The following is a 15,734-nucleotide window of genomic DNA, read 5'->3' as shown; positions in this document are numbered from 1 at the left end:
AAACCAGTGAGCTTTTTGATTGTGAAAATATTTTGGTGATTTATATATCAGTACGACTATATTAATTATAGTAATTATTATTAGTACTAAATAAAAATATTATATAAAACATAAAATACAATTCAGAAACAAAATTTAAAAAAATATTACTATTGTAATACTGCACTAGAAAAGAAAAATATAAAAGTACAATGCTAATATTTATTCAAATTTCTTTACTTTCAAAAGTTAAACTATCGAGCTATTTTTTCTGATTTATATATCAGTATGACTATAATTATAGAAATTATTACTATTACTAAATAGAAGTATTATATATTAAATAAAATTATTACACAAAAGAAATATTACTATTCTAATATTTCACTGAAAAAGAAAATAATTTTTCACAATACAACTATAGAATTGCAATATTATTTATATCTTAATTTCTTCATTTTCAGAAGTTAAACCATTGAGCTTTTTGATTATGAAAAATAGTTTGATTTATATATCAGTATGACTAATACTTAAAGTAGTTATTATTATTACTAAATAAAAGTATAAAAAATGATTATTTAAATTAATAAATTGAATAATTATGAAACAAAATAAGCAATATGCTATTGTAATATCTCACTGTAAAATAAAAAAATATATATATATTTTCCAGTACAACTGTAAAATTACAATACTAATATTTATGGCAGTTTAACTTTAAAAAGAGTTAAACAATTTAGATTTTATTTTGATGGAAAACTGCAGAAAGACCTTTAAAGCTTCATAAAGCCACCAATTTAGGTAAAAGATTGGTGCATGTTGCATTCCCACATGCAAATTATAACGTTAGATTCATGCAGTGCATATATTTATTTAGTGAAATCACAGCATTTGTGAGTTGATAATCACACTAAGTCACACTGCATTTTTAGTTTTAATTAAGTATGCGTGTAGCCTTGATCTCTTCTCAAAAATTATTCATTTCCTTTTCCAGACCACGTTCTTTCATGTCCACATCACAAACGGAGCAGGACGAGTTAGGCTGTTAAACACTCCAGAGTTTCCCAAGCGTGACCTAACCAGCTGCGATAAAATCTATCTCTTCATCAGTTGTTTTCCGAATCAGGGGCAACGACGACTGGGGGACGTTTTGTCACTGGCTTGCCCTCTGGTGCAAAACCCCACTCAAAATCTGCATCACATGCACTAGTGATACACTAGTGATGCCTGCCTAATTACAGTATGTTGCACAGAAATGTGACTGTGAGCAGGAAAGCACTAGTGGCTGACGATCATGGAGAAGATCATAGCTGGACCCGCAACAGCAGCACATATGACATATTTGCCATAGGGTTTGGTCTGGTCACGCCTCGCCGGGTTAGAAGCAAAACTCGCACGCGTGGTTTTGGAGGCAAACACAGATGGAGAAAGAGCGCGAGTGTGAAGAGTTGGCGGAGCAGGTTTTGACTTGCTTTTGCATGGGAAACTCAGGAGTTGGGTAAATAGTTGCCGGTGTGTTTTGCGCAGTGTGTGGGAAGAGATCACTCAAGGTGGAATGGAGAGAGCGTGAGAGTGAGCCTGTCCCTCACGCACACACACACACACACACACACACACAACATGCCTTTTCACAGCACCTTGTTTTTGTGTTTGTGTGTGTGTGTGTGCGTATGCAAAATCATGTATAGTTTAAACTGAATTCTAAATGGATTCAGTATTAAATCTGAATGTTTATGAGATATCAAAAGTTAAAAAGTTTGGAATTATTATTGTTTTTGTAATGTTTTGTCTCTTATGTTCATCAAGGCTTCATTTTTTTTAATTAGAAATACTGCAAAAGTCCTAATATTGTGAAATATTATTACAATTGAAAATATTTTTTTTTGTTTGAAATGTGATTTATTAAAGCTGAGTTTTCAGCATCATTACTCCAGTCTTTAGTGTCGCATGATCCTTCAGAAATCGTAATAATATGCTGATTTTATTATGAATTATTATTGGTGGTCAGTTATTAATAATGATTCTTATCACTGACCATTTGCTTCATATTTTTGTGGGAACTGGTGCTTTTTTCACCAGTTCAAAAGAGCAGCATTTATTTGAAATAGAAATCTTTTGTAACATATCATCACTTTTGTCACTTTTGATCAATTTAACGTTTCCTTGCTGAATATTTTGTTTCTTGAGCATCAAATCAGCATATTAGAATGATTTCTGAAGGATCATGTGACACTGAAGACTGGAGGAATGATGCTGAAAATTCAGCTTTGATCACAGGAATAAATTATATTTTACAATATATACAAATAGAAAACAGTTATTTTAAATTATAATAATATTTCACAATATTACTGTTTTTACTATAATTGTGGCCAAATAAAGGCAGCCTTGGTGAGCATACGAGATTTCTTTCAAAAATATTTAAATACATCTTAAATATTCCAAATATTTTGGTCATTAGTGTATATTTATTAACATTTATTTACCTTCATGTTGTTCCAAACCCACATTCTATATTTAAAAGGAGAAATTTCATTTGTGTTCATGGCTTCTTCAGTCATATGATAGTTGTAAACACAGAAACCTATATGGAATATAGCATATGAGTTATGTAGATTATATTTTTGGTCCTTGTTGGAACTCGACAGTCATATACTATTATGAAGTTGTTTTCTTCCAAATTTACACCTTTAGAAGTAATGAAAGCATGAGTGAGTAAATGTGGCAAAATGTTCAAAAATGTCACTATTCCTTTAAACCGAGCAGTGTTTTGATTTCAGTTTCAGTTTGTGTGAGAAGCATTCCAGTCTAATGAGTTGACCGACTGAATTGTCAGTGTTGCGTTCAGCGTGAGTCTGGCTGGTGTTGCTGAGTTCAGTGACGAGGCTTTTAGCGCCTGTGTGTTGTCTGAAAGAGTGGGAATGGGTTCCTCGCTGAGGATGAGACAGAAGCCACACTGAGGTGTGAAATCAAGAGAGGCGACGCAAACTTCTAACCTCACACCTAGCCTGCGTCACTGGAGTGTGTGTGTGTATGAGAGAGTTTAGCATGGGAACTACTATTTGAAATATATACGAGTCTAGTTTGCAACCTGCCATTACTGCTGTATATATACAGTACAGTTCAAAAGTTTGGGCTCAGTAGGGTTTATTTTTAAAGAAATTCATATTTTTATTCTGCAAGGACACATTCATTTGATCAAAAATGATGGTAAAGACATTTATAAAGTTTTTAAAAATCTGTTTAAAATAAATGTTCTTCCCATTCATCAAAGGACAAATCTGGCAGTTTCGACAAATATATATGAAGCAGCTGTTTTCAACATGAATAAATGTTTCTTGAGCTGCAAATCAGCATATTAGAATGATTTCTGAAGGATCATGTGACACCGAAGGCTGGAGGAATGAACAAATTCACATGGAAAACAGTTATTTTAAATTGTAATGGTATCATACCTTTAAAAACCCCAAACATTTGAACGCTATTATATGTATGAATATGTTTTGCATTTTTATGTGCTGTTAATGGATACATCGGGTCATATAGTCAAGGAAAAACAAGTGTGGCATTTATGTGAACTTGTCAAAAATTAGAATATTTAGCAAATTTACCATATTTGTGACCCTGGACCACAAAACCAGTCATAAGGGTCAACCCATACAATATATTTTTTTGGTTATTGCTACAAATATACCCGTGCTACATAAGACTGGTTTTGTGGTCCAGGGTCACATATTTTCCATAAATACCACAATATGAGCAGTTATTCTGAAGTTTTGATGATGACTCTAAATTATAAAAAAAAAAAAGTAATTAAGTAGGCTTAAACAGTATTAAAGCTATTTAGAAGTAATGTGTGTATCCTGCCTGTATTATATATCAATAGATAATAAAAGATTTTATTATCTAACACTTGATTTAACATCTTGCTGCTGAATTTATTTACTTGGTCACGTCATGTTTTATTACATACTAATGTGTTTTTTCTGTCACCTTTCTTCTAGGCTTGCAACTGTAATGAGTACTTGAAGCTGTCCAGAGAGGATATGACCCGCATGATGAAAGAGAGAGGTTGCCACTTCTTTTCCAATTGTTTCCCATGCCCCAATACAGCACGTATTTGAATGTATATTTTCAAATGTATTTACTGTACAGATTTTCCACCATTTTTACATTTTCATTTTAATTAGCGTTTACTTGTAACAGTATGTTGCCTAAATCCTTGGTTTCGTCAGCAGCATCATTTAACATAAAGCTGCCTTCTTGCTTCTATTAGCCTTTTCTTTCTCTTAAAAGGTCTCCTTCAAGACATCGTATCTAAGCGGGACGACTGCGAGCCGCAGAACGAAACACAAGCTGAATACAATAGCTGGAGGCCCCCAGAGGGCCCTGAGTTCACCCCTCACTGCCGCTGGGCCCCACGTACCGCCCTGGACCCCCAGACCTTTAAATTCCCCAGCGGGGCCGAAGTTCAGCTGGAGACCGTGCCCCCAGGCCTCCTGCCCCGGATTCCAGTGTACTTCATCTGCACCGGCTGTGGAAAGGTGTTCTGGGAGGGGACGCACTTTGACCGGGTGCTGTCGCAGTTCCAAGAGCTCTTGCACGTCAGTGAAGACGCAGCAACAAAAGCTTGAGATCGACAGGGAAACTCCAGGGTTTTTTTTTTTCTTTTTTCTCCATGCATCTGATTTTTTTAAATTCTTTTTTATGGAGGTGTTTTTATTTGCTACACTGTGTCATAGCAACCTTTGGGAAGGTTTCATTGTTTTGCACTGTAAACAAAATTGTCCTGTGTACATTTGTTTTCCACAATGTAATTATATACTTGATGCTATCCCTCCTGAAATCAGAAAAAAAAAAAAATTTAATAACACTTTATGAAATGATTAGTCATAAATTGTTATTAAAAACAGAATTTATATTGGACTAACGCCCATAAAATGACACACGTCTTTCATTTTCATTTTTGCACAATATCTTGTTTAGACATTTGTTACTCTGTTTTGTTTTTGGTTTTAACTAATATGTAATTAATGCCATAAAATGTTTGCAAACCTCCTAAAATTGTTCGTAAATCATAAGTGTTTACTGTTTTAACAACACTTTATGAAAAGTTTGGACACAAATTGTTATTAAAAACAGGATTTACATTGGTTTAATCCCACAGAATTCATTTTATTTTATTTTGCACAAAAACAAAAAGTTTTTTTACTCTTAATTCCATCAAATGTTTACATTAACCCCCCAAAATGACAAGATATTCATTTCATTTTCATTTTTGCACGTAATCTTGTTTAGCTATTTTTTACTGTATATTAAAAAAAAAAACATTTTTAAGATTTGAATTTGTTATACACATTATAATAATATACTTAATGCCATAAATTGTTTACAAATCTCTTAAAATAGTTCATAAATCATAAGTGTTTTAATAACACTTTACGAAGATTAATCACAAATTGTTATTAAAAACAGGATTTACATTAGTTTATGGCAAGACTTTCATTTTAATTAAATTTTTGCACAAGATTTATACACATTTTTTACTTTTTATTTTTAAATTTAAGATCTAAATTTGTTTTACACAATATACATTAACCCCCAAAAATGACAAGATATTTCACTTTTTTTTTAGCCATTTTTTCCTTTATTTAAAAAAAAATTGTTTTACACATAATAATATACTTAATGCCATAAATGGTTAACAACACTTTATGAACAGATTCCCACAATCCCACAATTTTTGTGTGCAACATATTTAGCCATTTTTTCTTTATTTGTTTTTCTAAAACAATCTATCATAATATTTTGCATGTTATCTCTCTTGCAATTATCTCTAAAAACCAAAAAAAAAAAAAAGTTGTATTTTCTTGACTTCCTTTTTTCAGAACGAACGTTGTTTATGTTTAGTCTTTAAGTCATATCTCCATTTGTAAATCTGTCAAAACTACAAAAAAAACATGCTTGGGTTCCCCAAAGACAGCGCTGCTGAATTCACGCCAGACGCTATTTTCGTTCCAAGTTTTTGAGGACGCTTTGCAAGTTCATAACAGGATGGGCTGCATACAGTCAGTCCTCCTTCCAAGTTCAGTCAAGCCACGCTCAAACAGAGCCGTGTCCTCTTTTAAATGTGTGCTCCCTGAATCTAAGTATCAAAGTGTTGACTGTAACCGTAGCTCTGCGTGTTTGCATTTGCCGGAGATAATCTTGTCTGCTTGCAGTAGGAGCTCTACCTAGCCCTGTTCTGCGCCTGTTATTCGATACTAGCTCTTTCTTTGCTGGGAAGAAAAGCTCGCCTCTTTCCCACGCTCCTTGAGCACGTGGTACTGGGGCTGAATTGGACTCTGAAGGCCCTCCCTCTATTGAGACGTCATGCTAGTCCCGCAGAATCCCCGGCCAGTGACTCTCCCCCCACCTCTGCGCTGGCTGATCTTTGAAGAGCTTCAGGCCAAATGCCTCCGCGCGGCTACCAAACACCAAATATTTTCACTGAATGTGACGGTTTGATCAGTCCAGGGTTAATCTGAAAGCATTCTGAGGTTTAGATGCCACAGAGCTTTTATGAACCGTATTAATCTTTAATGACGTCGGGAGGAGTTTTTAGCTGGCTCGCTCTCGCCGGCTTGGGTTTCTGATGAATGTGACCCGGGCCCAGGTGGGAAAATGGGACACTTCCTGTTAAGTACTGTACATCTGAAATGGCTCGCAGGATATTCTCAGCGTCGGCTCGATTTGCAGCTCACCGGCATCTCATTATAGCTTGTAGCTTTGATGTTGACTGTGAACTGTGATACTTTAAATTACCGTTCAGGCTTGGTTTATATGTGTTGGGTATGTATTTAGAAAAAGGATAAAGGAATAAAATTTCAAAAAAGTTTTGAAAATATTTATTGAAGCAGGGTTTCTGCTGGTCTTATAAAAAGATCTTTAAAAGTCTTAATTCGCCCTAAATTAAGGCCAAAAAAGGTCTTAAATCACAACAGAAAGTCTTAAATTCATAGTCATGGCATTAAATGATGCAAAAAAAAACATTTTTTTTGTTTTTATTGTTTTTTTCCAATGCAAATATCTGAACATCCTTAAATCAAGAAACGTTTACTTGAGATGCAAACTTGAATGTATGATGTCTTGTTTTCTGAGAATTTGAACAAAATGAAATGAGTTCATGCTTAAAACAAGAACAAACATCTGTTATTGGGAAATGAAAATCCATTGAATTAAGTTGATTTTTCTGAGCCCATTGGCAGGTATTTGTTCTTGTTTTGATCATAAACTCACTTCTTTTTGATACATTTCTCACTAACTTGTCATTTTGCTTCTCAAGTAAATGCATCTTGATTTAAAGGGGTCATATGATGTTGCTAAAAAGAACATTATTTTGTGTATTTGGTGTGATCTTCTTTATGCACCAAGAGCTTGTAACACTCCAAAGAAAAAGGAAAAATTGAAATCGCATCATATGACCCCTTTAAGCATGTTTAGGCATTTTCACTTGAAACTTGAACACTTCTTTTTGCAGTGTGACCAGAAGATACAGTCAAAGTTATTTCCATATTCTAGTGGTTTGGAGCAGTGTTATTCAATCCATTAGCTTCTTCTGCTTCTTATTCTCGTAAAACGTATTAAAAAGTAATGGAGATCCGTTGGAAGTTGTATTTTCAAACTTTGAAAAATGTACATTTAGAGAAAACAGACATATTGTGTTCCATTTGAATTTATTACTTAATTTTTCCTTACTTGGTCTTAAAAAGGTCTTTAAATGTCTTAAATTTACAATTTCAAAAAACCTGCAGAAACCTTGTGAACCCCCACGCACACATACACACACACACACAAAAAAATCTGAATTATTGCATTCGATACAAAGTGTAATCTGTTCTCAAATGTTGCTACAGCTTTTCTCTGAAACTTTTCTCTCTTTTCGGATTCCGTTTTGCAGTGACGTTTATGAACTGGTGTTGTGGTGATTTTTATGAAGTCAGTTCTCATCAAGTTCACACAGGTGTCCCATCAGACTAACCACAGGAGTAGTTTATCAAATTAAGATGAACATGGTCCACTAATGTTTGACAACCAAAAGTGGCACAGGACTTTTTGTCTTCATTTTGAACAGTATCTACTGATTTATCATCTAAAATAAAAAAAGATAACATACAATAAAAATGTAACCTTTTTGGCTTTTAAAGATGGCACAATCATTTTTTTTCTCCCTCAGTAGATGCCATTTAAAATGCCATTTTTCTGCGGAACACAAAAGATATTCTTAAGAATGTTAGTAACCAAACCGTTTCGGTTCCCTTTGACTTCCATTGTATTTTTGGTCCAGACAATGGAAGTCAATGGAAACCAAAACTAACATTCTTAAAAATATCTTTTGTGTTCAGCAGAAAAAAGCCATACACGTATGGAACAAAAAAAAGTTCATATTTGGGTGAACTATCCCTTTAAGTGAAAACTTTGTGGGGCCATGCAGACAAATCTAAGTACCAGAAATTGTGCAAATTCCCGTGTTCAGTGATAACCAGCTACTGGGAGAGGCCCTCCGTTTTCTCAACAAATATTTTCCAAAAGGCCAGCGCACGGGCACATCTTTCTGATTAGCCAACAGATGTGCTGAGATATTTTAGCCCTACCCTGGCAGGTCTTAAAGAACACTTCTGTTTCACACATGGTCAAATACCTCACAAGTGCACATCGCTTCATTCTTTTAAATGATGGGAACGTTTTGCACGGAAAAGAAAACAGCTTTATGCTTTAGCCAGCTGAAGTATAATTTGTGAGCGAACTGAAATGCCTGAAATTCAGTATTCGCACATGCCCAGCAGGAGATATTAAAGAAGGATATATGTTAGAGGAGAAAAGACAAATAATTAATAATGTGCACGAGTTATTACTTCCACATGTTAACCCAGTGTTTATGTGTGCAAAGTCTGGTTTCACGTGGTTTATTTTTGAGTTTCATGTACAAAAAGAATGTTAACATGAGAACTTGACAGCCGACTCGCAACCAAGGATTAGTGAACTTCTCCAAAGCGGAGGTGAAATTTTACCCTCAGTTTTTAATTTTTGGAAAAAGACTGCACAATATCCCATAAACCGAGCAGAGACCCTTTTGTATAAAACTGAGTGTTGCATTTAAAGCCAGAACACGCATACACAAAATAGATGTGTTTACCTGCATTCTGATGAATAGGCCTACTTTACACATTTTAATTTTCCTTTCTTAATTTTACATATATTTATTGTGGAAAGGCAATGAAATAGGTGAACGTCTTTGTTAACACTGTCATTTTTTTTTTTTGGACACAATTTTACATTTATAGTTCTTGCAAACCCTTGGGCTATATATAGCCTATACTGACACAATTTTATTTATTAACCTACATTTCATTTGACAGCAAGTGATTATCTGGTGTCAATAAAGTAATTCTGAGTACTTTTGCCAGAGGTTATAACCAAACCAGTTAGGCAGAGGTATTTCATCGCATGTGTCTTTATGTAGAATAATACAATAATACAGGTAGTTGGGAATGTATAATTTCACTCAGAAACCTGTTTAGATTTGACGGTCTGAAATATGCATCTTAAAACTGCAGTATTTAGGAACTGTGGAAATAAAATGGTGACGATAATATAACAAACGAAAACTTGGTTGCTGTTGTCGTTGAATGTGTTGAATAAATGGCTCTAGTCTCGGGTATTTGTCCATTTAAATGCCAAATTATATTTGAAATAGTGTATTCTGATTCCAGAATCAGTTTTAAGAGCTTTTCAACGCGTCTCCAAACGTCCGGGCTATATGCAAAACTTAAGTCACTCCACTGCCCAAAAAAGTACGTGCAGTTTATAACGTAACGTAGCGGTTACAGTATATAGTGAAACAACAGTTTGGAAGATCAAATGTTTGAAGCGTCTGTACAGTATACAGCGTGTTTGTGGCTTTCCGCGCCAAACTGCGGCGTGTGAGGAAAGGCGACTGCGCTGCGCAGAAACTGCATTCGTCCGGTTCCCACGGTACAGCTGCTATGCGTGTCGCTCCGCTTCCTGCCCCGCGCATGCGCAGAGCCAGCTTTGACTTCAGAGCGCATGCTTGACGCCGAGCGCGACGCACAGCTCTGTTGACGCGCTCAGGAAGTCGCACAGGCGTTGTTATTGCCTTAAAACAGCTGGAAAGGCTGCTTCACAAGTCCTAAAGTCTATAATGGTTCAGAGTAACTTTTAAGCAACGTCAGTAAAGAAGTCATTGCCATTTGGTGTAGACCGGTAGGAAATTGAACTGCATTCATTGGACAATCTGCGAAGAAATTAATAAAAAGAAATAAGAATAATATATTATTACTTGGCGATAAGATCCCAAACTGCCTGCTGATTGCGTTTATGATGGCAAAAAGGCAAGTATATTTGTGACCCTGGACCTCAAATAAAAAGTCGCTGGGGTATATTTGTAGCAACAGCCAACAATACAATTGTATGGGTCAAAATTATAGATTTTTTTATGCCAAAAATCATTAGGATATTAAGTAAATATCATGTTCCAAGAAGATATTTTGTATATTTCCTAACGTAAATATATCAAAACGTAATTTTTGATTAGTAATATACATTGCTAGAACTTCGTTTGGACAACTTTAAAGGCGATTTTCTCAATATTTACTTTTTTTTCTTTTTTTTTTGCACCCTCAGATTCCTTATTCTTATATATCTCAATTTCAAAATATTGACCCTTACGACTGGTTTTGTGGTCCAGGGTCACATTTATGTGTAACAAAATTTTGATCAGGCTCTGAATAAAAACCCAACCCAAGCCTTATCTTTCATGTTTTTGTTTATAAATTTTTTCCCCCTCGAATCTGTACCATTTGGTTCGCCGAAGAGCATATTAACAGATAATAACGCAGGCGTTTTATTACTGGGATGTTTGGGCACTGGGCCACGCCCATTTCTCAGTTTCCCCGCTTGGTCACGCCCCCAAGCCGACTCCGCAGCCAATCAACGTCGCCCAGCCCTCCCATTCCACAATACTTGATTCTATAGAGACGTATTGTTATGCAAACTAGTTCGTCTAAAATATCCCCCTGGCAACGCAGCTCTGGGCAGAGAATCACCGGGACCGCGCGACGGACAAACAGCAGCGGGCAAGCGTCAAATTTTGGAGTCACTTCTTCCCGTCCAAACGTCAAGAGTAAGTACATCTTTACTCGTTCACGTTAAGAAGCCGCTACTCGACAGCGTGAAATAGTGGTTTTAACAGTTTCTCTGTTTATTTCAGTCACCCTTGCCAAATAAACCACCGCGGGACGCGAGAGACGCATTTCCTGAGGTAAATGAACGTTAACTCAGACGTCTCTAAAAGCTAACGGCCCTCGATGCGCTTAACCGGAGATACAGCCGTTCACACGCCTCCTTTCCCACACTAAATAACTCCATATTCTGCCATAACCTGGTGCTGCTACTGAGAGACACTTACACACACACACACGGAGAATTATACTTTTGTGGATGATTGAACTTTCTCGCTAGGTCTTTGGATATATAGCCACCGACTGCATTTGCACACCAAGTGTGTCGTTTACTTGTCCTTTTTGGGATATACGCTCGCCTAAGCTGGTTTTAGTCCAGTCAAGCCGCGAATATCCCAGTACTAGAGACTGTAAAGGCGGCTGAGAGCATCATGAGCCAGGCGGATATATCGACGTGCTCGGCGCCGCAGAGAGTCTTCCAGGAGGCGGTGAAGAAAGGCAACACGAAGGAGCTCCATTCGCTGCTGCAGAACATGACCAACTGCGAGTTTAACGTGAATTCGTTTGGCCCCGAGGGACAGACGGCGCTGCATCAGTCGGTCATCGACGGGAACCTGGAGCTCGTGAAACTGCTGGTGAAGTTCGGAGCCGATATACGGCTGGCTAACCGGGAGGGCTGGAGCGCGTTGCACATCGCCGCTTTCGGAGGACACCAAGACATCGTGTTATACCTCATCACCAAGGCCAAGTACTCCTCCGGCGCGCGGTGATCCGGTAGAAGCACGCGGAAAGACCGGGCTCGTTTCATTCTAGCGTTGGATCTGCCAAGCTCGAGTTCCCTTGTACCTTAAAACCAAATGAGGGCTGTAGCCTTTTTCTTTCCCGTGTCAGATCTGGCGATGAGAGAATCTGAAACGCTTGCTGTTTGGGATGTGCGTTGGTACTATAGCTTTTTATTGAATGTTTAAGTCATCAGATCTGCACTGTGTGGCTTTACCAGGGCTTGACCGGTTGACCTGGAGACATCGAGATGGCACTTGATGCTGTGGCTGAATGCTGGAATAGTTGCAAGAGGTGAACTCCAGAATGAAGGCCATCCTCTGTTTTGGCTAGACACTGTCTTTTAATACGAACCTTAAGTCGTTTCATCAATCAAATCTTGTGGCATTGGTGACCAGTGCTGAAATATGTCCTCGAAATAACAAGTGACTTATTCCTAAGTACTGTACACATAGCTTTACTGTGTTCTTTCTCTGTACAAGTAGTCTATTCCCTCTGCCTTCACCTAGCAGACGGCTTCCACACAGCTTTCAGGCCAGTGCGACCCACGTCTATGGTTAACGTGTTACTAAAAACCGCTGCTTTCGCTTTTTTTTTGTATCAAAACGTCAGGAAAGTCGCCTTTGGGACACACTTTATAATCTTCTTTCAGTATTTTGAATTAACACCCTGGTCATCACTGTGAATACAGGTTGGGTTTGTCTTTTTATTTATGAAGGTACATTGAGATAATGCATTTAAATTATGTTGTGGTTATTTTTAAGACTATAGCCTAAGTGTAAAAGTATGTAGGGTGACCTAAAGCTGCTTCGGACTCGTTACAGGCTAAACTGTCCCGTGTGGAGATTCCGCGCCACGGCCCCCCACGTGTACACCTTTTTTCCCGGGAAAAATGCGTCCCCTTTTATCCTGGTTCTCTGCATCAGCTACCTCGACTTGAAAGTATTCGAATATCATATGCTCTCTTTCTCAAGCCTTCTCCTTAACTGTGCTCAGTTACCCACTAGTGCTCGTTTTTTGGTCAACAGAATCAGTAGGCTCTGTCCAGGTCGTTTTACTTGATGTTTTCTTACGGTCATCCTCGTTTTTTGTTTTACAATCTTCACTCGGGACAATTTATCTCCTTGAACCAAAATTAAGATCCATTGGTTATTCGAAAAATTTTTTTTTCTTTCGTCAAGCGTGGTTGAGACATTATATATGTAGGTTTTATTTCAGCCAATTGCTTAATTTTTGCGTTGTCATTTTTGGTTTATGTTGTAGTTACAAAAAGTGCATTGCATGACTATTAAATGCAGGGAGTTTTGTTGCACATAAATGTGGAGCCTTTTACGCCCCCTAGTGCCTGGTCGGGTAACTGCAGGAGCTGAGGCTTACCAATAGTTACTACTGAGCAGGACTATATGAACATTGAGAAGAAGACTATGACTTCTGTTGCAGGAAACATCGACAGATTCGTTCAAAAAAAGACAGCCTGCCGCCTTTAAGAGTCATGGCACCTGATGTTTGTTTCAATGCTGCTTTTATGTAATTTTTTTTCTTGATACAATGGCCAACGGTGAGTGAACGAGGACAAGTATCAGTTAGATATATCATTTTTTTGTCGTTGTTTTTGCGAGAAGCCCCATGCAGTTGTGTGAGTGTGTGTGATTGTACTCATGTCTTGCCACAGTCCAGTGGTGTTGCTGTTGTTTCCAGCCCCCGTTGCTCAACCTGGTTAACCAACCAGGAACTCCTCGTACCTGGAGATGCAACCGATGTGATTCTCACGATCATCTATTCGATTGGTATAGGCAGAACAAATATGCATCACTTGTCTTAAACTTGATATTTTTACTCTTGTTGAAAATATTGCACTGATGACTGTTGTTAATTCGTTGACTTCAGGTCAACATTTAATTTTTTCTAAATAGAAAAAAGGAACACAACAAAATACTATTGTATAAAAAAAGCTCCAGGTTATATTGTCTCTGTTTGTGCGTTACAATGTATAACATTACGTTTGCAAAGATGTTTGTATCTCTGTGATCGGGTGTATGTGTATACATATATAGTATATATATGGATATATAGACTCTGATATCTCAGAGCACTTTCTTATTTGAAGTGCTCTCCTCCTGATGTTAATAAAGGGGAATAATACTTGTGATGGTAAGATCATTGTAACAAAAATAAATTGCACGATGTATAGTTGTTGTACCCCACCATTTGCCATAACATTTATGACATTGGGGTTAAATGACTGGATAGGTGTATATGAATGAGTAAAAGAGCTGTTGTATTTTTTATTTTTCATCTTGTGTCTCCAGCGAGTGATGCGAATGTTCTTTTGTGTTGACTTCAGCTTTTCTTTTTCTTTTCTGTTTGTGTGTGTGTGTGTGTTTTGTTTTGTTTGTAATTTTTTGAACATTGGTAACACTGTGATTCATGTGTGGTGAGAATATGAGTGCTGTAATATTTTTATGTATGTGTGTGTGTGTTCAAGCCAGTAAAGAAATAATTAAACCTTCCTCAATGTGTGGCTGTGAACGGTTCTTTCTATCTCCGAGGAAGAATTTGGGCCTCCTCTCTGGGCCAACCTGACCCCAGTTTCCATTCTCTCCTTTTTGTCATTCATTTGGCCTAGTCCTTTCATATGCTGGATAAAGGAGTGCAGGGGGTTGTGGGTAATTTTGTTTTAAAGACAGATCCCCTCCCTGTGTGTTTGTGTGGGTTTTATGTTACAACTCTTTGCATGGAGCAGCTCTCTGCCCTTCTGTTCTGTGGGAGACTCAAAGCATTTCTTCATACATTTAAAAAAACACATCCGAGGACTTTAATTCTTCATCTTCTGATTCCATTCCACCTCAGTTTCTATTGGACGCCAACTCTGAAACATTGGCAGATATACATGAGAAATCAAGCCACGCTTTTGCTGCAATTCATGCTTTCATGAAACAAGAGTTGTACCTCGGTGAAAATTCAGTACTGCATTTCGGTTCCTGCTCTGATTTATTGGTGGAATGTCCAGAGTGTTCGTTTTTGAAATTCACAAATGAGCCAAAAACTTTGTCCGACATTGTCCAGAGGCCACGTTTATTGCAACCGTAATCCGAACCAAGCAAGTGCTTGCTGTTTTCTGCAGGTCGACAAGAGTTTACTGCATGCTTTTGAAGACAACCCTCACTAGAAGACTGTGACCTCAATGGCATCCATCTCTGTTTCCACCCCCCTCCATCCCCCGGGCAGGATGTTATTGTTGAGCTGGATTTCCATTGTCCGGCGGCTGAGTTGGCCACCTTCCCAGAGTGCAATAGAGAGGCCCCCTAATAGATTCTTCATGTGCCTCAGTCCCGACACACATCATTGCAGGAATTTGGAAATGAGTCCCGTCGCTCTGCGCGCTAGCCTTCCCCCACCGCCAGCAAGAGAGGGAGGGACGTGTAAACCCAACAATGTGAAAAAGAATTTTGTGAATGTACTTGAGAGCGAAAAGGAAACACGCTCCTCTTCTAGCTCTGAGAATGTGAAGTGGAGGCTTGGAGGTTTGTCCTCTTTTGTTTGTAGTTCGGTGCTCTGGAATGTTTCGTTTTCCCATACCTTTAGTGTTCCAGAGATCAAAAACGACCTCTTTGCACGGACAGATTCTTGTCAGCAGCTTTGCATACGTGCGCATGTAGTTCCAAAAAGGCCCCACAACATTGCTCGCTCTGGTGCAAGTACACACATGCAGAGAAAAAAGTGTTTGCGGCCATG

The 15,734-nt window shown here is 37.7% G+C and overlaps 1 protein-coding gene across 1 annotated transcript; it reads left to right on the top strand.

Moving 5' to 3' along the window:
* The first annotated feature begins 10,845 nt into the window (after window positions 1-10,845).
* On the top strand, window positions 10,846-14,489 carry nrarpa (NOTCH regulated ankyrin repeat protein a). The gene is made up of 2 exons (XM_016557771.1): window positions 10,846-11,161; window positions 11,249-14,489. The coding sequence occupies exon 2, from the start codon at window positions 11,651-11,653 to the stop codon at window positions 11,987-11,989; it is 339 nt and encodes a 112-aa protein (XP_016413257.1). The 5' UTR covers window positions 10,846-11,161; window positions 11,249-11,650; the 3' UTR covers window positions 11,990-14,489.
* Window positions 14,490-15,734: the final 1,245 nt, after the last annotated feature.

Source organism: Sinocyclocheilus rhinocerous, unplaced genomic scaffold, assembly GCF_001515625.1.
Source record: "Sinocyclocheilus rhinocerous isolate Xijiao unplaced genomic scaffold, SAMN03320098_v1.1 scaffold317, whole genome shotgun sequence".
Lineage (NCBI taxonomy): Eukaryota > Metazoa > Chordata > Actinopteri > Cypriniformes > Cyprinidae > Sinocyclocheilus > Sinocyclocheilus rhinocerous.
The sequence above is the reverse complement of the archived record's forward strand: the minus strand, read 5'-3'. Positions and strand labels throughout refer to the sequence as shown.

Coding starts and splice junctions, on each gene's coding strand:
- nrarpa (XM_016557771.1), top strand. CDS start 11,651: ATGAGCCAGGCGGATATATCGACGTGCTCGGCGCCGCAGAGAGTCTTC.